Source organism: Cornus florida, unplaced genomic scaffold (genome assembly GCF_030987335.1).
Source record: "Cornus florida cultivar Cherokee Brave unplaced genomic scaffold, ASM3098733v1 CherokeeBrave_3.0.0_Hap2_Chr11, whole genome shotgun sequence".
NCBI lineage: Eukaryota > Viridiplantae > Streptophyta > Magnoliopsida > Cornales > Cornaceae > Cornus > Cornus florida.
Genome location: NW_026775581.1, coordinates 51,840,678 through 51,864,721, shown reverse-complemented (window position 1 = coordinate 51,864,721; position 24,044 = coordinate 51,840,678). Strand labels below are relative to the sequence as shown.

At 38.5% G+C, this 24,044-nt stretch overlaps 1 protein-coding gene across 1 annotated transcript; it reads left to right on the top strand.

Annotated features, from left to right (window-relative positions):
* The first annotated feature begins 501 nt into the window (after positions 1–501).
* On the top strand, positions 502–23,449 carry LOC132285915 (uncharacterized). Its single transcript, XM_059788152.1, has 6 exons — positions 502–1,264; positions 3,892–3,943; positions 20,933–21,022; positions 22,088–22,152; positions 22,582–22,743; positions 22,865–23,449. Exons 1-6 carry the CDS (start codon positions 647–649, stop codon positions 22,913–22,915), a joined length of 1,038 nt encoding a protein of 345 aa, XP_059644135.1. The 5' UTR covers positions 502–646; the 3' UTR covers positions 22,916–23,449.
* Positions 23,450–24,044: the final 595 nt, after the last annotated feature.

The following is a 24,044-nucleotide window of genomic DNA, read 5'->3' as shown; positions in this document are numbered from 1 at the left end:
CTGTACCAGATTTTACCAACCATGCTACAATCGAATTGAATGTTTATCTATTTTTTTTTTTTTAATATAACAAGATTTTCTGATTTGTCTTTTTTTTTTTTTTTTTCCTCAGTCAATTAACAAGAATTTATTTATTTATTTATTTTTTGCTTATTTTTCCAAAAAATATAACTAGAATAACTAGAAAAAGGCTTCCACAAAACAACAGCAATGCTTTTAGATTGTACTATTAGATTAGAAGCAGAATTTGAGGGCTCGATTAATTAATTTAATTAACCAAAAATTTAAAAGATTTGTTTGGTTCAAATTTGAAAACTGTGCTTCTTTTTATAAAACTGAACATAAAGTAAGGTTTTCAGCAATGATAAGTGATGTATTTGTCACTTATAAATTTTGTGAGGCCTTTCATTTTTATTGATGATCAAATTTTGTTTTATCAAACAGTAATTAAGCAAAAATCATTTTGATATATATCTATATATATATATTGAGATCTGATTTGAAAATTTAAAACCAAACAGGCCTTGAAACTTCCATTTGAGTTGGGTGTTTTTGAGCTTGAAAAGGAATGCAAACAGGCCCTAAAAAGGGCATTTTTTTTTCAATACCCCATTTTCTGTAACAAATACTCAGACTCTGTGTATCAATGGAGGAAGCGAAAGCCGCAGCTTACTACGACGAGCTGACACGCAAAGGCGAAGGAGCTGCCAGGTTCAAGCAGGGCCTCGGCTTCTCCTCCTCCTCATCAACCACCACCAATGACTCCAACGACGTTGTTCCAACCAGAGGCTCAGCTCTTCCCTCTTCTTCTTCCTTCCTCAGCAGCTTCGTCAGAGCTTCGAGCCCTTCTTCAAACACCTCCCAATTTCAGAAACAAGCTCAGCTCCAAACCATTCACAACAAGCTCAACAATCCCAAACGCAATTCCAATTCCAAACCCTCCTCCGAAAATCACTCCTCTAGGTCTAGGGTTTCGAATGACCGTGCAAGAGATGGCCACAAGTCTGATGTAGAGAGAGAAAGTCGAGAGAGATCTAGAGATAGACATTCGAGGAGGCGAAACCGAAGCCGAAGCAGAGAGAGGCACTCGGATCGGCGGTCGAGTAGAGATAGAGATAGACATAGGGATAGGGATAGATATAGAGAGAGAGACAGGGAGGGGAAGAGGAGGAGTTCTTCCCCTAGTGGTCGGAGGTTGGAGAGAGAGAAAGGCGCGAGTAAGGCTGTTGACTATTCCAGATTGATTGAAGGTTATGACAAGATGGTATGTCCTATTCGTCTTTACCCAGTTGTTTTAAATTGGTATTTTCAATGTTTTCTATACAAGAATTTGGTTTAGGGTCTCCATTGAAATGATATAAATGATAGGCTTTGATATTGCCATTGGCATGCAGCTTTGCCTCATCTCGAAATTAATTTTTTTTTTCACTGTAAATTCAAAACTTGATTGAGCTGGGGCTACTGATATAATTTGTGGAATTAAGCATCACATTGTAAGTGTTTGAAACTTTGAATTTAGTTCCTTTGGTAGTGGAAAATGTGGAGTTACTTTGTGGAAACTTATAGCATTAAGAAAGTCAAACACGGTAAACAATGATAATTGTTGATAATTAAGCTATGAATTTATATGATAAAGTGGTCATTGATGTTGATATTGTTTTTTCTTTGGACCCAATTTTTTCTAAATGTTAGTGCCAAATAGAACTTTTAACCCTCTTTGTTCCATCATTTATTTAGCTTGTAGCTCCTGTGAGGGGTTAGGCATGGCGTCAAAATCTTTAGATGCACGCGGTATACTCCATTCTATATACTCTCACAGTAGGTTTTCATTTGTATGAGACCAACTCAGGTCAATTCCAATAAAGCATTGTCCCAAGAATTAGGGGATGGTTACATGAATCCTATTTCACTAATATGCTCTATGTAAGCGATAATTTCTCAATCCAATTGCATGTCATCATCTTCCTCACTATCCATGATACTTTCAGTCTTTTTCTTTTCCTAACATCACCTTCAATGTGGACCACATTACTTTGCAGGTGCAAATTTGTTTTGAAATTAACTCATAGGATGGTCAAGTCAATAAACTACTGCAAAGTGCAAACCAATTACATTTTAATGTTTTTATCCCTATTTAAGGATAAATGATAAAAGGACTTTTTCGTGTTTGGCTGGAGGGATGGGAAAAGAGGGATGAAGCATCCCTCTTTGCTTTGTATTTTTCTATCTGCTCAAAATTGGGGGGAAGAAGACAGAGAAAGAATGGATAATTACCACAAATATGTAATTTCTATTTTTAACCTTCCCAAAAATTTGAAATGAATATCTAATTTTTATAATTTTATATAATGAGGGTATATTGGTAAAAAGAATATAAAAACTCTTTTCCCTTCCGACCAAACAAAAAAAAGTGTCGCCCCATTCATCCTTTCTACTATCCATTCCATGCAACCAAACAAAAAGTGAGGGAGACACCTTCCCTTCCCTAGGAATGCCTCATTCATCCCTTCCCCTCTTCCTTCCGGCCATTTTTCCATCCCTTCAACCAAACAGAGCATTAATCTGGACTATCACAAGGAGTCAAGAAGAAGGTAAAAGTACATTAAGGTCAAGTAACTTAAAAGAACGACTAATTTGAAATAAATTATAAATATAGCTTTGAAACCCACAATTTTGTTCAAGATGATGAAGAAATTCTTTTCCAAACAGAGAAAGACTATACTTATAAGGAGTTTCTGTGATTGTGCTCCTCGTTACCTCTTTGTAGATACATATATATCTATATGTGTATGTATTGTTTTTTTTTATAAGTATATGTGTGTGTATTTTATATACTAGGTATATAAATTAATTGACAGTTTCTAATACCAAATTTTCGTGCAAAAATTTGTTTTAGACCATGCTGTCTCAATTCCTTTGTAGTAGAAGGTGTGCATGAAAGAGGCGTGTGATCACACCTTATCTGAGACACAGTGTGGCAGATCTATACTCTTGTATTTAACCCAAAGCAAGTTTGTTCTCCACTTTAGACATTTTCTCATAATGTATCTAAGATGCTCATATACAGTTTGAACTAGGAAGCACATATAAGAAGTAAATACAATTTAGTCAAAGTGGATGAGAAAACAATCTTTTATAGTTCTTTGAAAACAGACATTTTTATAACTGAGTTTTAAGAAAACTGAACCAAGCAGAGTTTTTTGTATAGTTTTCTATTTTAGAAAATTGTTTCCATAGTTACAAGCCAAGCATGCCCTAAAAATCTCTCTTATTCTTTTTCCATACCTCTCTCTCCACTACTCCAATCACCCTACCCTTTAACTATATAGTTATCATGTAAATTTAAAAGCGGCGGGACAAGTTCGAATTTCGAACATTATATTTGTTAGATACGAAGCTGTAGACCAAACTTGGTTCTTTCTTAATATAATAGTTTAGATCATTAAATGTGTTTTTTCTTCTCTATTATTTCTTTGTTTGCATTTTTTTCCATAATTGAGGAGTGCATGTTAACTTCCTATGGTTAATTGGTTATTCTATGTGCCTTTTTGAAGTGAGATCGTACTCTTATGCATACCAAAGATTAAGATATTGGGGCAGGTGGAATCCACACTCTTTCCCTTTAAAGGGTCCAAATTCTTATATATTTTTCATAAGGAAAAGGTCCAAATTCTTGTATACTGTGTGAACCTGAAGAAACTGCTTCAAATGCAACACATCATTCCAAAAGTGGGAGTATCCTCCATCCAGATGGTCTTTTTGTGAAAATGTGTTATAATTGTCAAGTAGAGGTTTGTGTACTGATTGTAGTACATTGCATATGCTTTTTGTGGTTCTGTTTTGTCTTTGCTATTGTTATAAAATAAAGAATGTGTATCTTTTCAATGACAGTCGCCAGCTCAAAGAGTTAAAGCAAAGATGAAGTTTCAGCTCTCTGAAACAGGTACCTTACCCAATGCTGTAGTAACAAACTTTTAATTGGTTATTGATTGTTTTGTAGTCTATACCTAATATCTATATGGATGTGGCTCTAACTTCATTACTTTACTTTTTAAATATTAGCTCTATGTCTTATCTTCCTAATTTGCTAACTGTTATTTTATATGGAGTTGTTTGAAGAATGAAAAAATATAGGTTGGGAACTATTTTGGATGGAAATATGTGTTAGTAAGAGTTAGATTGATTTATTTCATTAGCAAAGTAATCGATCATTGTTAAACCCCAACTGAACTGCCCAGTTGAAGACCGATTATATCGGGCATTAAAGTCAGACTGACATTATAGCTATCCCTATGTTCATTGTGGTGGTTTTGGATTTTGTTGGTGTTGGTTAGAGTTGTCCCCTGGATTTTGTTCTCTTTCCTTATTCTTTGGTAGTAAAATTAGCTATTAGCTACCAGCCTACCACTAAACAAAACACACACACACACACACACACACACACACACATATATATATATATATATATATTTGAAACCTTTCAAAAAGGTTAAAGGTACTGATAAAATTTAGTTAAAACATGCTCGCGTGTGCCATGAGCTTATTGGCAATACATGTTCCAAGCTTGGCTTCACATAAAATTGAGTAGCTTGAGCTTGGCTTGCATTGGCTTGTTTGAGTCTGCTGCAAGTAGAAATAGGTAGCTTTCCTCTTATATGTTCTGAAAGGAAAACATGTGTCAAATGCTTAATTAACATTTAACAGTGAAGGTGATTAAACTAAAGGCAGCCTTTTGGAGCACACTTGATAATACTGCCATCCATTACATTGATACATTATAAGGTCTATACTGTCACACACGTATTTTGACAAGTCTATATTGTTACATATATAAATTTAGTGCCACCTTGAGTCCCTTGTTTAGGCTAATGCATTCTGTAAAGCGTGTGAAGATAAAAATAATGGTGAAAAGCTATGGAAACGAATCAGGAGGTTGCACCCCTAGGGCCTAAGTGGGGTCGCACCTCATAAGGGACTTGCAACCCAGTTATACTCACTATAGAGTGTAGACAGTATGCAATGGAGCTTGCGTAAGGACTTATACCAAAAAGACGTGAGGGCATCAGGGAGGAACCTAGGAAGATCTGTTGGCATAATCTGGGTAATGATTGTGGACAAAAAACACTGGGTATTGTTAAGGCCCACCTTAAAGGGGGGTGGGGGCACGACTATTCAGGTTTGAGGCTTGAAACACAGTTTGGGGTTACTGGTTACCAGGAAATAGAGTAAAAGGCACGAGCCTAGGAGCACACATGTCTAGGCATGATAATCACATTGACAAGGATTGTAGTCAAGCCTATTTTAGCATTGTAGGGGTTCGTTTTCGTAACATAATAAAATATATAAATGGTGAGGCAAACTTGGAACACAGTGGAATCCGAGGTGGATTGAGAGAGGTGGAAGCCCAACTAAACTTGAGAGAGAGAGAGAGAGAAACAGGATGGCAGTGTACCATTGACTCCCTTGGTAAATGTTTAAGGGTTGTGAAGACAACCTATGTGAGAGAGAGGCTTTAGAGCTCTCAATGTCTAGGAGGAGTTTTCCTCCCTGTTTGCTTTACCCCTCAGCCTTGGAACACTTTCTTATATAGGCCAGGTGAGAGGTTGGATGATGTCATCCCATGACATCACCTATAAATTAATTAATATAATAATTAAAAGAGATAAATATCTCAAATAATTATAAATCTATATTAATTAAAATGAGGTAAATAATTTCGGGAGTCAAAATGGTATTTCTCTCTCTGCAAATCAGGTCGAGGGTTGACTCAACGAGCCCTGAACTTCAGCCACCAAACCAAGTACCTCTCGGATCCCAGGTAATCCTAAGTCTTGCTCCCAACTCAGGTCTTTAAGTCTTCAATCTTCTGCTCGAGGTATACCGATAACGTGGTAAATGGCACGTATCTTTGACCGTTTGACTTGTGGGCCATCGTTGATGATGTGGCGTAGTCTGTTGACTATTTGACCGAGGTATGTGGTCATTGTTGATGATGTGGCGTAGTTCTTTGACTGTTTGACCAAGCTATGTGGGCTGTGTGAGGTAAGATATTTTGGACACCTACATTTAGTCCCCCTGCGCGGGTGAGCTTTGTAGAATTCGTAAAAGAGTAGTCCTGCATAAATGACTTGAGAGTGGTGCTATATGCGAGGTTTGACGACTTAGCGAAATACTAGGGCTTGGTGACTTAAGGGTAAGGCCCTCGAATTTGATGACCTGGGCGTGATGTCGGGGTATGGTGACTAGGGTCTGATGCCAGGTTTTGTTGACTCGAAGGTGAGGCCTTCAAGGTTTAGTGACTTGGACGTGATATGCAATACAGGGTTTGATGACCTGGGTTTGATGCAAGGGTTCGGTAACTTGGGTCTGAAGCTAGGGTTTGTTGACTCGAAGGTGAGGCCTTCAAGGTTTAGTGACCTAGACGCGATACGCGATGCAAGGTATGGTGACCTGGGCGCGATGCCAGGGTTTGTTGACTCGAAGGTGAGGCTTTCAAGGTTTAGTGACCTGGACGCGATACGTGATGTAGGGTTTGATAACCTGGGTATGATGCCAGGGCTTGGTAACCTGGGTCGGATGCCTGAGTTTGTTGACTTGAATGTGAGACCTTCAAGGTTAAGTGACCTGGACGCGATACGTGATGCAGGGTTTGGTAACCTGAGCGTGATGCCAGGGTTTGTTGACTCGAAGGTGAGGCTTTCTAGCTTTGACCTGGAAGCGATACGCGATGCAGGGTATGGTGACCTGGGTGTGATGCCAGGGTTTGGTGACTCGAGGGCGAGGCCCTTAAGGTTTAATGACCTAGACGCGATGTGTGGTGTAGGGTTTGGTGATCTGGGGGCAGGAAGTGTACAAGCCAAGTGTTGGCGGGAGCAAGTGAGAGAGTTTCAGAGCGAGTGAGTGTTCGAGCCAAGTGGATGGTGAGAGACGTTGAGAGCGAGCGAGTGTTCGAGCCAGGTGGATGGCAAGAGACACTATAATGTAAGTGATGAGGATGAGCGAGTGCTAGTGAGTGTTGGCACGAGCGAGTGCGAGTTTGAGAGAGTGAGTGTTCGAGCCAGGTGGATGGCAAGAGACACTATAATGTAAGTGATAAGCACGAGTGAGTGCTAGTGAGTGTTAGCACGAGCGAGTGCGAGAGTGCTAGTGAGTGTTAGCACGAGTGAGTGTTCGAGCCAGGTGGATGGCGAGAGACATTATAAAGTAAGTGATAAGCACGAGTGAGTGCCAGAGAGTGTTAGCACGCGCAAGTGCGAGAGTTTGAGAGTGAGTGTTCGAGCCAGGTGGATGGCGAGAGACACTACAATGTAAGTGATAAGGATGAGCGAGTGCTAGCGAGTGCTAGCATGAGTGAGTGCGAGAGTTTGAGAGCAAATGAGTGTTCGAGCCAGGTGGATGGCGAGAGACATTACAATGTAATAAGTGACAAGCACGAGTGAGTGCGAGAGTGCTAGCAAGTGTTAGCACGAGCGACTGTGAGTGATGTTCGAGCTAGGTGGATGGTGAGAGACACTACAAAGTAAGTGATAAGCACGAGTGAGTGCTAGAGAGTGTTAGCACGAGTGAGTGCGAGAACCAGGTGGATAGTGAGAGAAACTACAATGTAAGTGATAAGCGTGAGTGAGTATTAGTGAGTGTTAGCACGAGCGAGTGCGAGAGTGCTAGTGAGTGTTAGCACGAGCGAGTGTGAGTGAGTGTTCAAGCCAGGTGGATGACAAGAGACACTATAAAGTAAGTGATAAGCACGAGTGAGTCCTCGAGAGTGTTAGCACGAGCGAGTGCGAGAGTTTGAGAGCGAGTGAGTGTTTGAGCCAGGTGGATGTCGAGAGACACTACAATGTAAGGGATAATCACGAGCGAGTGCTAGTGAGTGTTAACACGAGGGAGTGCGAGAGTTTGAGACCGAGTGAGTGTTCGAGCCAGGTAGATGGTGAGAGACTACAAAATAAGTGATAAGCACGAGCGAGTGCGAGTGAGTGTTAGCATGAGTGAGTGCGAGAGTTTGAGAGCCAGTGAGTGTTCGAGCCAGGTGGATGGCGAGAGACACTACGATGTAAGGGATAATCACGAGCGAGTGCTAGTGAGTGTTAACACGAGCGAGTGCGAGAGTTTGAGACCAAGTGAGTGTTCGAGCCAGGTAGATGGCGAGAGACACTACAAAATAAGTGATAAGCACGAGTGAGTGCTAGTTGTGTTAGCACAAGCGAGTGCGAGAGTTTGAGAGCGAGTGTTCGAGCCAGGTGGATGGCGAGAGACACTACAATGTAAGGGATAATCACGAGCGAGTGCTAGTGAGTGTTAGCACGAGCGAGTGCGAGAGTTTGAGACCGAGTGAGTGTTCGAGCCAGGTGGATGGCGAGAGACATTACAATGTAAGTGATAAGCATGAGCAAGTGCTAGTGAGTGTTAGCACGAGCGAGTGCGAGAGTTTGAGACCGAGTGAGTGTTCGAGCCAGGTGGATGGCGAGAGACATTACAATGTAAGTGATAAGCATGAGCCAGTGCTAGTGAGTGTTAGCATGAGCGAGTGCAAGAGTTTGAGACCGAGTGAGTGTTCGAGCCAGGTGGATGGCGAGAGACACTACATTGTAAGTGATAAGCACGAGCGAGTGCTAGTTAGTGTTAGCACGAGCAAGTGCGAGAGTGCTAGTGAGTGTTAACATGAGTGAGTGGTGGATGGTGTGAGACACTACAAAGTAAGTGATAAGCACATAGTTGTCAAAGGCGCCGAAGGCGCGCGTATAAAGCGCAAGGTGCCTACAGGTGCCATCATGTTGCCTGTAAGTGCTTAAGGCGACTGGCTTGAAGTGGGCGCGCGCCTCTGCTACAAAGGCACAAGGCCACAGGCGCATAAAAGGCGCACCTGCTTGAAAAAGGCTTTTTTTTTTTTACTTGTTTTGTTATTATTTTTGGTTGGTATTGTTTATTATTATTATTTTTGGTAAATATTATTTTATTATTACTTTTTATATAACTTTACAAAACTTACAAAGCAAAAAAAAAATAAAGAAAAGCAAAAGAGCAAAAGGAAAGAGACAGAGGCTAGGGCTTGCGAACCGCAGTGAAGGCGAAGGCGAAGCAATCTCGGATCTGCCGATTCACGATATGTTGTTCTTCTCTCCTTCTCTCTCTTCTTTTTCTCTCTTCTCTTTTCTCGCCATCTTTTTCTCTCTCTTCTTCTTCTTCTTCTTCTTTTCTCTTCTCTCGGCTCTCTCGAGTCTCGGCAGAATTCTTTTCTTTTCTTCTTCTTCTCTCTTCTCTCGGTTCTCTCGAGTCTGGATAGAATTCTTTTCTTTTCTCTCTTTTTTGGTTCCCAGTTTTGGGTGTGTAATTGTGTATGCCTTTCAACTTTTGTTTTGTATTTCATAAGGACACATTTAATTTATATATTGATCGCACACGTGTTTGTACTTTGTAGCCAAACTAAAATTGTGTAACTGAAATTTAAAAAAATTATAAATCAAATTAATTAATTGAACATTATTTTTCTTACCATATTAGTTTTGTTATATGTTTTGACGAAAATATAAATAATTTTTTTTTTTTTTTTTTAAATTTGCAGTCATTGAGAAAAATTGATTGACTAGAGAATATAAGTGCTTCACTACATATATCAATTTATAAAATTCAAATGTTCATTGAAATTATTGAATCACTAAAAATTAAATAAATTCAATCAAATTGCAATATTCAATTTTTATATATATATATATATATATATAAAAGTTGAGATCGAAATAATTTTCATATATTAATAAATAATATTCTGCTTTCTGCATCAACAGTTTCAACACTGCTTTCTGCTTTCTCCTTCAACATGGAGTCATGGATGGATAGATGCTTTTTTGCTTCTTGCATGTTTATGTTGAATATTGAACTTAAGTAATTGATTTAGTTGACTTTTACATCTTTATATATACTATTGCATCTTTATTGGGTGGGTTTTTTTTTTTTTTTTTTCAACGTGCGCCTTGCTTCAGTCAGGCGCGCGCCTCGCCTTGCGCCTCAGGCTCCAAGAGGCCTTTGCGCTTTTGTGCGCCTTGAGCCTTTAACAACTATGGATAAGCACAAGTGAGTGCTAGAGAGTGTTAGCACGAGTGAGTGCGAGTGTCCTCTCGATTTTTGATGTACAAAGCACGTCAAAGAAATATGATGTATGATCCGAGTGAAGTAAAGCATATATATTTAGTCCCCCTGCATCAGTGAGCTTTGTAGTAGCCCAAGCTTGCATAAATGCGATATCGATGGTGAGAGAGAGCCAAGTGAAAGGCTTGTGACAATACAATGATGGTGAGTGACCCTACATCCAGAAATTTTTATAATGCGACCTCAATAGTGAATGTGGAAGGTCTCACACCACTATGCAATTGGCCGATGTAATGCGTCGAGGATCGAGTCCTCGAGAAGTGATGATACAAGCGAAGTAAATGGTATGAAAGACGTGTCTTTTGTCAAGGACATAGGACGTTATAGATGATGTTGAGTCAATGTCGTGGAAAAGAATGCGTCGAAGATCCGAGTACCCTCGAGGAGTGATTGTATTTTTGGGTCTGTTAATTCATTGACAGTATCTCTCGCGACATGAATTACACCTGTTGAGAGGGAGAGGTACCGAGTGTCCCATGAAGCGAGCTGGTTCTACCCTGAAAGTAATAGTGGAGGGGTTATTTTATTTAATTGTCCTTCGAGAAGGGAAGCTGTTCGAGTTCCCTCTTTCCTCAAATAGTAATGCAGGACCCACAATTCAAAGACTCGCAGAGTCTAATGGTCTGCAAGCTTGAGTTGCATCGAGGCTGTTTAGATAAAGCATATTTGAGTGTGTAAAAAAAGTAAACCAGTCATGAGAGGTTAATAAAATTAACGAATACTCCATGATATAGCTGTGGTAACCAATAATACTGTCGGTAGACAAATAAGTTTGTAGAACAAACAAATAGAGTACTGTAGAATATAATAAAAAATTCAAGTGAAAATAATGAAAGACGTCAAGTCTATTGGGTAGACGAAATAGCTTCTGTTGCACCTACAGTCTTGAGCCGTGTAAAAAGCAGTAGGTACATTTCAACAGTATTTATGAGTATTTTAGTGATAGGTAAAGCTTCTTTATAAAAGCAAATGACTGGTGTACGAATTAGAGCCAAGGGTGTAAAAAAAAATTTTTTTTTTTTTGATAGGACCGGTGGTCCGCATCAGTCCTTTTGAAATTGTACTAGTATCGGACTAGCTCTCTAGGTACATAGCTGGAAAGAGGAGATTTTGAACTTTAAGGCAAGATTTGTGTTAGCCTTTTAGTCAATCACCATTCAGATATACAATAGAAATTTTAATTGTAAAGTGGTAGATTCTCTGCAAAATTTTATGCAAAGGTCACTTCATTACCTACAATTGATATTGCTATCATCCTACATTAATAAGCAGAAATGTAAAAACTGATAGGAGGTACATATATCTGGTGTGTATATATACAATGATGTATATACATGTGCATAAAAGACAACATATGGCTAGAATAAAACATTAAAGATAATTAGTGGCCTCAATTATCTCTTTCCGTGGGTTATACATATATATATAGCTGAACCTTTTATTTTTTATTTTTTTATGCTTGGGGCGCGTGCAGGCTAAAATAGTGAGTGGTCAAGAATACATGTATGTATACACATAGGCTGGTTCAATGGGGCCGAAGCAGCTAGAGATGCCTAATTTTATGTTTAGTCACCCATGTAATTACTAGATTCTGCTTCAGGAATGAAAGTAATGATGTACTATGCTAAAGGCGTGTCGGCTGTTTGAGAAATGTTGGTGTGAGACATGAGCATGAGCAGCATGTAGCTCGACATTATTAGGCTAATGCAAAATCGTGTCACAGACATGTGCATTAGTATAAAGAAAATGCGGAGAAATAAGAGCATGAGTTTAGAGCAAGATCACCGGTTTGAAGCGTTAGTTTAGACAGAGAGTTCCTCTACATTTCATGCTGGTGAATGCAAGATGAGGTGCGGCATCAAAAGGTTGATGAATAGAAAAACTTCTTTTCCTATCCACATAGGACTCCTCCTATGATTTATACGAGATACCTCCCCAGCGGAGTCGCTAAAATGTAGGGGTTCATTTTTGTGACACAATAAATATATAAATGGTGAGGCAAACTCGAAACACAGTGGAATTCGAGGTGGATTGAGAGAGGTGGAAGCCCAAGCAAACTTGAGAGAGAGAGAGAGAGAGAGAGAGAGAGAGAGAGAGAGAGCGAGAAAGAGGATGGCAGTGTACTAAACACCATTGACTCCCTTGGTAAATGTTTAAGGGTTGTGAGGACAACCTATGTGAGAGTGATGCCGCACCTCATCTTGCATTCACCAGCATGAAATATAGAGGAACTCTCTGTCTAGACTAACGCTTCAAACCGTTGATCTTGTTATAAACTCATGCTCTTATTTCTCCGCATTTTGCATTAGCCTAATAATGTCGAGTTGCATGCTGCTTATGTCTCACACAAACATTTCTCAAATAGCCGACACACCTTTGGCATAGTACATCATTATTTTAATTCATGAAGCAAAATCTAGTAATTCCATGGGTGACTAAACATAAAATTAGGCGTCTCCGGTTGCTTCGGCCCCATTAAACCAGCCTGTGTATACATACATGTATTCTTGAACACTCACATTTTTAGCTACACGTGCCCCAAGCATAAAAAAAAAGGTTCAACTATATTATATATAGTACCCACAGAAAGAGATAATTGAGGCCACTCATAATCTTTAATATTTTATTCTATCCATATGTTGTCTTTTATGCACATGTATATACACTATTGTATATACACACACCAGATATATGTACCTCCTATCAGTTTTTAAATTTCTGCTCATTAATGTAGGATGATAGCAATATCAATGGTACGTAATGAAGTGACCTTTGCATAAAATTCTGTAGAGAATCTACCACTTTACAATTAAAATATCTATCGTATGTATCTGAATGGTGATTGACTAAAAGGCTAACACAAATCTTGCCTTAAAGTTCAAAATCTCCTCTCTCCCGCTATGTACCTAGAGAACTAGTCCGATACTAGTACAATTTCAAAAGGGCTGATGTGGACCACCGGTCCTATCAAAAAAATATATGTATATTTTTTACGCCCCTTGCTCTAAGTCATACACCTGTCATTTGCTTTTATAAAGAAGCTTTACTTATCACTGACATACTCATAAATACTGTTGAAATGTGTTAGAATGTTATATATATATATATATGTTGGGCCATTATGTAATTACATTATATTAGTAGGCCCTTGTGTTATTAAGGAGGCTTGTATCCCTTATATAAGCCTATATAGGCTTATTTGGAGTGAGTCGGTGAAATATATATACATTTGTTCTCTCTGTTCTCTCTATCTCTCATGATAAACAACATGGTATCAGAGCGGGTTGTAGTTGTAATTGCATCTGGGTTGGGTTGTTCTTCTACAAATCAAAATCAAGATCGAAGCCAACTCTGTTCTTCGCTGAAGATTTGTTCGTCGTTCTCAGATCTGACTCGCTGAAGATTTGTTCGTCATTCTCAAATCTGACGCCTTTCGTTTTGTTGGTCGAGGCTTCCTTGGCTGTCGCAAGTTGCAGAAGCTCCATCATCGCGATCCCACTCCGCTCCGTTGTTAGATCGCTGTTTTTTTTTGTTGTTGTTGGGTTGTCGTCACCGCTGCAAGGGCTAGGGTGTGTACTAGCCTTGTTTTTCCATTGCGAATCTCGGGTGCTGGAATTTCTTGTCGGTGGTAGAGTTCTGGTTCTCGCCGGCGCTGATTGTGAAGGAGAAGGGTGGTGTTTGGCTGCAGGAGTGAGGCTATTCCAACCCTGGTTTACTAAACCTGGGATAGTTATTCCAACCCTGGTTTCGTAAACCCGGGATAGCCCAGATCCGATCCGAGGTCCGATCCGTTTGTCCAGATCCGGCCCGTTATCCGGATCCGACCCGCTCGTCCAGTTCCGACCCGTTATCCGGATCCGACCCGTTTGACCAGATCCGACTTGTTCTCGGATCCGACCCGTTTGCCCAGGTTCGGCCCGAATACCAATTCTGCTTCATATTTTCTTCTCTGTTTTGCTGGGTAAGACATGGCCTCCACTTCAGATTTGTTTTCTCCCACTTTTGGTCTTCATTCTTCCATGACTTCTGTTAAACTCAATGGGAAGAACTATATACTATGGGCTAAATCAGTTAAAATTTTTCTCAAAGGTAGAGGCCTTGGTAATCATCTGACTAAAGAGAAACTCAAGGAAACTGATGCTTCTTTTGATGCATGGGAAAAGGAAGATGCTCAGATCATTTCTGTGATGATAAACAGTATTGAACCCCAAATTAGTACAACTTTACTTTATTTGGATATTGCAAAGGAGATATGGGACAGATTGCAGCAACTGTATTCTGGGACAGGTAATATCACTCGTGTTTATGAGCTTTGTAAGCAGTATTTTCATCTTGAACAAGGTAGTCACAGTATAGAAGAGTATTATTCCAAAGTTATGGGCATTTGTGAGGAGCTGAATATGTATCAGCCCATTACTGCTGATGTTCGCAGTATGCAACAACAACGTGAGGACTTTAATGTTGTTCGTTTTCTTACTGGTTTGTCCTCAGTTTATGAGTCTTTTCGTTCACAGATTATGGGCAGTCCCACACTTCCATCTCTTACTGATGTGTTTTCTAGACTTCAGCGCGCTACACTTGTCAGTGATACCTCCACTTTGAATACTGGGCAGAGTGGTGAGCGTTCAGCATTGATTGTTTCAAAGGGTGAAAATACTGTTTTCCGTGGAGGTCGTGGGGGACGCTCCACACGTGGCGGTCGTGATTCACGGGGAGGACGTGGCCGTGGCAGGGAATCACGAAAATGTACTCATTGTGGTCTTTCTAATCATACTGTGAATTTTTGTTGGGACCTTCATGGCAAACCATCTAGTTATGCAAATCAAGTTTCCTCCTTTCCGAATGATGTTGCTTCTGGATCTCATAATGTAGCTGAATCAGATACGGTCCCTGTCTCACGTGATGAGTATACTCAGTTTTTGTCTTATAAGCAAGCATCTAATTCATCTTCCACGGCTACCTTTGCCCAGTCAGGTACTGCACCCACATGTCTATTGTCTTCCACTCGCAGTCCTTGGATCATAGACACTGGAGCATCCGATCATATGACTGGATGTTCTTCTCTTCTATCTGATTTTAATTCTGTACCTCCTTCTCAAAGAGTTACCCTTGCTAACGGTTCCTCCGCTAAGGTTTCAGGTTTGGGGACAACTCAACTTAGTGATTCCTTGTCTCTCTCATCTGTTTTATATGTTCCTCAGTTTCCCTTTAATTTAATGTCTGTCAGTAAGCTTACTAAATCTCTTCAGTGCTCTGTTACATTTTATCCTACTTTTTGTGTGTTTCAGGATCTCAAGACAAAGAAGACGATTGGTACGGGGAATGAAGCTAGTGGCTTATATTACTTTGATGTGGCACCTTATCCTGTGGCTCTTCAGTCTTCTCTGTCTCCATTCCAGTGGCACTGTCGTCTTGGACACCCGTCACTTCAAGTTTTGCAGCGTCAAGTTCCTAGTCTTAGTAATTTGAAATTCTTGTCATGTGAGGTTTGTCAACTTACTAAGCACCATCGTGTGTCTTTCAAGTCTAGGGTTAATAATCGTGTCTCTAGTCCTTTTCATTTGGTTCATTCAGATGTATGGGGTCCAATAAAGCATTCTTCAATCAATAAATTTCATTATTTTGTGGCATTTGTGGATGATTATTCTCGCCTGACTTGGTTGTTTTTAATGAAAGATCGTTCTGAGTTATTTTTAATTTTTCAAAAATTTCGAAAAGAAATCAAAACTCAGTTTGGCTGTCCCATTCGTATTTTACGTTATGATAATGCTAAGGAATATTCTGCAACCCCTTTTGATACCTATCTTAGTGATAAAGGAATTATTCATCAAAATTCAGGTGTTTATACTCCTCAACAAAATGGAGTTGCAGAACGTAAGAATCGACACCTCTTAGAAGTAACCCGTGCTCTTTTGTTTCATATGCTCATGCCTAAACGGTTTTGGGGTGATGCTGTTCTTATTGCCTGTCATCTTATTAACCGTATGCCGTCATCTGTATTAGATGGCAAATCTCCACATTCTATTTTATTTCCTGATTCTCCTTTGTTTTCTCTTACTCCTCGAGTTTTTGGCTGTGTCTGTTATGTCCACAATCTTGGTCCTGGTTTTGATAAACTTGACCCACGTGCCACAAAGTGTGTATTTCTTGGATACTCTCGTTCTCATAAAGGTTATCGTTGTTATAGTCCTGTTTCTCAACGGTACTTTAGTAGCGTGGATGTGACCTTTTGTGAGTCCGTCCCATATTTTTCAGATAGTGATTCAATTCTTGATATTACTTCTGAGTCGCTTCTTCCTGCGGTTCCACTTCCCTCACTTTCTCTTCAGCCTAGATCTCCTTTGCTTGCCCCGTTACAGGTGTACACTCGAAGACCAAAGCCATCTGCTGTCGTGCCTCCTCCGTCGTCTTCAGAGTCTTTGGATCCAACACCTTCCACTGTGTCTGAATCCTTGCCTATTGCACTACGTAAAGCTCCTCGCTCCTGTGTTACTAAACATCCCATTGCTCAGTATGTCTCTTATAATTCCTTATCGCCATCTTTCTCATGTTTTTCCTCTCAATTGTCTACTACATTTGTTCCTAAGACTGTGCAGGATGCTTTGTCTGATTCAGGCTGGAGGAAAGCCATGCAAGATGAAATTGATGCTTTGCATCAGAATGACACGTGGAATCTTGTTCCTTTATCTCCAGGTGTCAAACCAGTTGGTTGTCGCTGGGTCTACACTGTGAAGTATCTTCCAGATGGGTCCGTTGAGCGGTTAAAAGCTCGTCTTGTTGCCAAAGGTTATACCCAGACTTATGGTATTGATTATGATGAGACGTTTGCCCCTGTTGCTAAGATTTCTTCTATTCGTGTTTTGATTTCTCTTGCTGCTAATAGACATTGGCCTCTGTTTCAGTTAGACATTAAAAATGCTTTTTTGCATGGTGACTTAGTCGAAGAGGTTTATATGGAGCAACCACCTGGGTTTGTTGCTCAGGGGGAGTCTCTTTACACTGTTTGTCGCCTTAAAAAGGCCCTATATGGATTGAAACAATCTAACAGATGTCAGACTGACCATTCGGTATTTCACCAGCGCACTAAAGCTGGCTTCATCTTTCTTGTTGTATATGTAGATGATATTGTGATCACAGTTGATGATTCTGAAGGCATTGCTAAGTTGAAGTTGTTTCTGCAATATCGATTCCACACTAAAGACTTGGGTAAACTTAAGTATTTCTTGGGTATTGAAGTTGCTAGATCCAAGAAGGGTATAAGTTTATTACAACGAAAATATGTGTTGGATTTATTAGAAGAAACAGGTATGTTGGGTGGTCGCCCGGTTGATGCTCCTATGGATTCGAATACAAAACTTGTGTCTGATGAGGGTGATCTATTTAATGATCCGGGCAGATTTCGTCGTCTAGTTGGAGAATTAATTTATCTCACTATCACTCGACCTGATATTTCATATGCAGTTAGTGTTGTAAGTCAGTTTATGGGAGCTCCTAGAATGCCACATTGGATTGTTGTTTTTCGGATTATCCGATATCTCAAGCAAGCTCCAGGTGTTGGGTTACTATATAAATCAAATGGTCATCTCAGGGTGGAAGGTTTTACAGATGCCGATTGGGCTGGTTCTCCTTCAGATAGGAGATCTACTACAGGCTACTGCACATTTGTAGGAGGCAATCTTGTACATGGCGAAGTAAAAAGCAAACGGTGGTAGCTCGATCTAGTGCTGAAGCTGAGTATAGGGCAATGGCTCATACTACTAGTGAGTTGACCTGGATACAACTTTTTCTAAAAGAACTTGGGTTGACAGTTGAAGTTCCTACTCTATTGTTCTGTGATAATCAAGCAGCAGTTCACATTGCCTCAAATCCTGTGTTTCATGAGAGGACCAAACATATTGAAGTTGATTGTCACTTCATTCGAGAAAAGATATTGCTTGGGAGCATCTCTACTCCATTCGTGAAGTCTAAAGATCAATTAGCTGATATGTTTACCAAAGCATTGGGTCATAACCGGTTAAGAACTATCTGTTCCAAGTTAGGATTATTTGATATATATTCTCCAGCTTGAGGGGGAGTGTTAGAATGTTATATATATATATATGTTGGGCCATTATGTAATTACATTATATTAGTAGGCCCTTGTGTTATTAAGGAGGCTTGTATCCCTTATATAAGCCTATATAGGCTTATTTGGAGTGAGTCGGTGAAATATATATACATTTGTTCTCTCTGTTCTCTCTATCTCTCATGATAAACAACAAAATGTACTTGCTTCTGCTTTTTACACGGCTCAAGACTGTAGGTGCAACTTAAGCTATTTAGTCTACCCAATAGACTTGACGTCTTTTCATTATTTTCACTTGAATTTATGATTGTATTCTACAATACTTTATTTGTTCGTTCTACAAACTTAAGAGCTCCAAGTATGGTGTGTTTCGTACTATAACAAGAGCGAGCAGAAAAGGTGTTGCCGAGGCATGGTGGATTGAATAGGTTTCTTCAGGGTGAGTGACTAGACATGTGAGTCGAGTGGGTGAGTGATGGGTCCAACAATTGCTCCCTCAGTATTCTGCCACCCTCCTTATCCTCTCATTTCTTCCCCTGCTTGAGTTCTGTCCCCTACCCTCTCCTTTTTCCCCTCCTTCCCCCTTCCTTTCTGATATACTTTAGTATTGGAAACACCTCACTTCCTATCTAACCTTCTTACGCATATGCTCGTTCACAAGCCTGTCAGGCTGATTCGAGCCTGTTTGGACTTGGCTCGTCTGTTGTAGGAGCTGATAAGGCTTGTGCTTGATTCATTTGTTTAATTTAATAACAAGCTTGGATGAATCTCTTGCTGAGCGGAACCAAATTGTTCATGAATGGTTCGGTTGCGATCTTTAATGATAAACTTTTTTTTTTCCTAGTTGCTCTTTAGGGAAAGTTTACTTGCAAGAAAAAGAAAAGAATTGTTCAGTTCATTTTTGCAGTCGTACATATAAGCATTGGTTAGTTGAAGTAGGTTAGTTTCATTAACAATGCAGAGTTGATTGACCAGATGATGACGGGTGTAAACAAGCATTCATGCAGTGCCGTAGCCACAGAGGGACAAGTGGGGGCAGTTGCCCCCACTGAACTTTTAATTTTTTAAAATTTTATTTGGAAAGATTTTTATATTTATATAATTGCCCTCTCTAAAATCTGACACTGCACATGTATATATTATATATATATAACCAAAAACCCTTTCACGGTTTTACAAAATGTTAGTTTCCCACAAAATATGATATTTTTTTTCCACTTTCTCAAAATATTATATTCTTTCGCACTTTCCCAAAAAAAAAAAAAAAAAAAAAAAAAAAAAAACCATTTCATCAAGATAATCTTTCACACTTTTAACTTTACCACAAACAAATGGATTGTTTCCATCACATTTTCCTTTCCGCGAGTCTTCAATATTTCACAAAAAATACAGAGACTTAGTCGTACTGTAGTACGGCAGACGAGTAATCTGATATATATATATATATATATATATATATATATATATATATATATATATATATATATATTTTGTATCATCTAAATTTTTTTTTTTTTTTTGTATCATCTAAATTTACGATTATTATTTGATATTGTAATTTTAATTAGAAAATTATTAGTTATTAACTTATTACTATCAAAATTATTTTAGGGCTGCTTGTTCTTTCAAAATTTAGTTTGTATAATTGTGTTACTAATTACTATTCTCTAAATAAGACTTTAATTTTTTTTTTTTTTTTATTTGCTACCCAAATCAATGAAATCACAGATTCACTTACATCAAATTTTTTGATTGATTGGATTATCTGGTTATAACTTATAAAGTTAGTTATCTTCATATCTTGCTTTTTATTTTTTTATTTTTAATATGAATGAATTTTTATTATGAGTACATTGATAATCTGATGTAGTAGTTATTAGAGGACAATTGTGAATGTACTAAATAGAAATATTATAAATCAATGTCTTAATTTTTACATATATTGATTTGATTCAATATATATATATATATATATATATACACACACACACACACATATATATTATTGCTATTAAAAATTGCCCCCACAAAAAAAAAATTCCTGGCTACGCCACTGCATTCATGGATGTGCCAAACTGTTAGTAGAGCATCACTGTTACAAAAATATCCAAGCTAATCTGAAAGATGCTCCTTGAAGCTTGTTTCCTTCTAGCAAATTGCTTCTTGTCATTGTGGTTGGCCTCTTTCTTAATTTCTCCATCTTTTCATTGTACGGTTCCTTGCATCACTGTCGTTTGGTGATAACTAGTCAACTTTGGGTGTTTGTTTAAACTGTTTGAGCAACTATATATATATATTTATATAATTCATGTATTGCACATCAATCTAATTGTTAGATTCACAATTTGTAACATAATTTCGAACACAGATTGATGACTAGTTTCCTTTCCTTCCACCCAAAATATGATATACTATATTATATGTGTGTGTGAGAAGCCAGAAAGCTCAACCTCTAACTGTAGCATATTCTTTGCCTCCTGTAATTTGACCAAATATTATGAGTTATGACTAGCAAAAGTCTTCCTGTACTTGGCCATATCTTAAATATATTTCACCATGGTTCTACTTATTGGTAGTAAAAGCTTCCCCCCCTCTCCCTCTGAATTCTGAGGGGAAGTTGCAATCACGCAAAGGTAGATGTTATGCTCTGCGTAAAAGCTTCCCCCTTTTTTTTTTTATTAACTTTCAAGATAAATGTCTAAAATGTTTCACTATTTGCAGCTGAAAAGGATGCAACAAATGGCATGGGCTCTGGATGGGAACGGTTCGAGTTTAACAAGGATGCACCACTTGATGACGAGGAAATTGAAGGTTAGACATGCTATCTCCAAAGTGCCTTGACTTATTTGTTGGTTATGAAAATGGTTGGGTTTTGTCATCTGCATAATTTACCCATGATTGATGAACTAAACAGATTTGAATTCTACATTGTTCATTTGTTCATTGTTCTTTCCTTCCCAACTTTTGGGCGTAACATCAACTGCTAAATTAGTATTACCAGTCTTCGATAACTTGAATGAATTTCTTTGCAATGTTATCTTCATACTTGTTGCTTTTTTCGTTCCATTTTTAACACCATATTCCTTCCAATGTTGGTGTTTTCTTGGGCAATAATCATATTATAATCACATGATAATCAAGCTGTGGTATGTGTGAAAATATCCTAGCATTTATTCTGTGGTAAGCAGTAAGTAAAATGTTACAAATGTGTGGATAATAAATCTAGTTTAGAAGTCTCTGTTGGATGATTCAGTCCGGAGATCCAAAGTCGGCATAGTTTGTTTCAGTTGTTTTATTCTTAAGCTGTCATAGAAACTTAAAATTAGTTGATTGGGTCGGGTCAAGTTGAGTGAATAAAGTTCAGAATCAACTTAATTTAGTACTCAACTTTCTCAGCATTTAGGTAGATAAGAAGGTACATATTAATACTTATTAGTTATCTCAGCTCATCAAGCTCTATTCCCAGCTAATTAAGTAAGCCATCTTAGAAGGCTGATAGTTAAGATGAATGTCTGCCTTTGTATAATTCGTCTGTACTTGGGTTTGTCCACTTCAACTCATCAGTTTCTTAGTGTTTTGGAAACTGAAATATATGGATAAAGTTGAAAACAAAATAAAAACCTATATGGATGGATTATAAGCACCTTTGGTCAAATCGTAAGGTAATAGATCAGTTCAATATGTAAAAACGTCATTAAGTTGGTCACCTGGATATGGATTTGGTTACTTAACCAGATTATATTTTCTGTACTATTTGGCTTTAATCAGATGTAGACCTATGCTTGCTCTAAATGAATATGTTCCCAGGAGGAATTTAATCATTAACAGTCTTTCTGAGCAAATTAGTACTGATGACATTTCATTGCCTGTCTGCAGCTGCAGAAGATGACGAGGCGTTAGTAAAGAACATTGGCAGAAGCTTCCGGTTTTCTGCAGTGGAGGTATTTTGAATCTCTTTCACGATTTACCACTCAATTTTAGTTCCTGTTTTGTGATCATGTCATTCATATTTAAAACTCCCTTCCGTCCCAAAATTCTTGGGTGTTTTGTGGAATCCAACTTTTTATGATGGTGGATTTTAATTTTTTTTTTTATTGTATTGATAAGAGTGAAATTTCAAATTTATCCTTGCTAAAAGATAAAAGAGTACTCCAAAATTAGTGCACTTGTTTAATAAAGTAAATGTCAAAAGGGTAGTTTAGGAATGTTATAAAAAGTAGTAAATCCATTTTAGGAATGGGACATGTATTTTGGGACGTCCCAAAATAGAAAGATGGGCAAGTATTTTGGGGATGGAGGGAGTAAAGAATAGCCGGATTCTTTTAAAAGAAGAATGTTGATTCTAATCTGATATAATTTTCATTTTGAAGGCCAGAAGGGAGGAAGAAATTAAGGCTGCTCATGATGAGGCCATGTTTGGAGCTTCATCAATTCCACTACCTATTAATACAACAGATGATGAAGTAGAGGAGGATAATGACAAAATTGTGAACATTGAAGTTGCCCCTGTTACAGGTCTCATCAGTGACAAGGTGAGAGATTTTAAGCATGTTTGTTAAGATAGTTATAGTTATAGGTGCTTGCAATGCAACAAGGTTCTTTGTGTGATTGCATGTCTGAGGTTTATGCATACTTTTTTACTAACGATTCTAGGTACTTGGAGTGCAACGAGGTTCATGGCGTGATCGTGCTCGTAAGTTATAGGATGCAAGCTGAGGCTACAGTTGAAAGCCATAACAGAAGAAACCTACATGGATAAAGCTACACAGTAAGGAAACGACACTATCTTGGGCAACTTTATCTCAACATTGCACCACTCACATTCAGCACAATGAAGATTTTGTTCAAGTTCATTGGAAGAAGCCTTTATTTCCAAATAGGCCAGCACAGAGTCTGAGAAGCTCTATTCCAGAAAGGGGTGATTTTGTTTTTATATTGCTTTGAAAATCATGCACTTGGAGGGGTCACTTCTGATTTTGGCAGTTGACATTGAGAGAATTTGAAAATGAAGTTTTCCTCTCTGAAAGGGGGTGATTTTGATTCCTTGTGGAAGTCTCATCAGAATACTATGCTGGAAAAGTGGAAACAAGAACAGTCCCCAGAGTAGTTCCACTTTGTAGAGCTCTTGTGCGTTTGAATTGAAATGTCTATAAACTCATCCTGCTTGTTTGTATATTGACTTGATTTTAGCAAAAACTTTGTTGTTAATGGCATGATGTGGCTTGAATCTCATTGAAATATTTAAGAGGTATCCAATACGTGACTGAAGTATTTAGTAGATACGTATCATAAATAATAGTAAAAATGTTTACGAAGTATTGGACACGTTTCTTCAAGCAAGTGTTGTATTCGACGTGGATACAATACTACAATACAAACATTCTTAAATGATAATATGGAATTTAATGACCCTGATGACATAAATTTTTATTTTTTAAAATGAAATACTAGTGTATCATGGACAACCCCAAAACTACCTCCCACAACGAAACACATCTCTAATATAGATATCCAATGGCTTCTACCATCTCCCAGCCAACAATGGCAGCCCCCTTCAGCTGGAGACTTTTAACTTCTAGAAAAGAAAAGTCGAGTTCATGGCTTTCTTATATGTGTTATCCATGCCCCCTTCAAGACTTCGAAAAAGGGACAAATGCCATTTCTTAGGAACACATACAAGATTCGTTCACTACAAAAAGGGATAGTGGTAACCCAACATTATTTACTTTAACTACATTTATAAATTTCAAAGTAATAGAAATACATGTCTTACCGAGATAGAATTTTTAACTTCCTATCCTCTTGCTAGAAGGCAAAGATTTACCTCCATGGA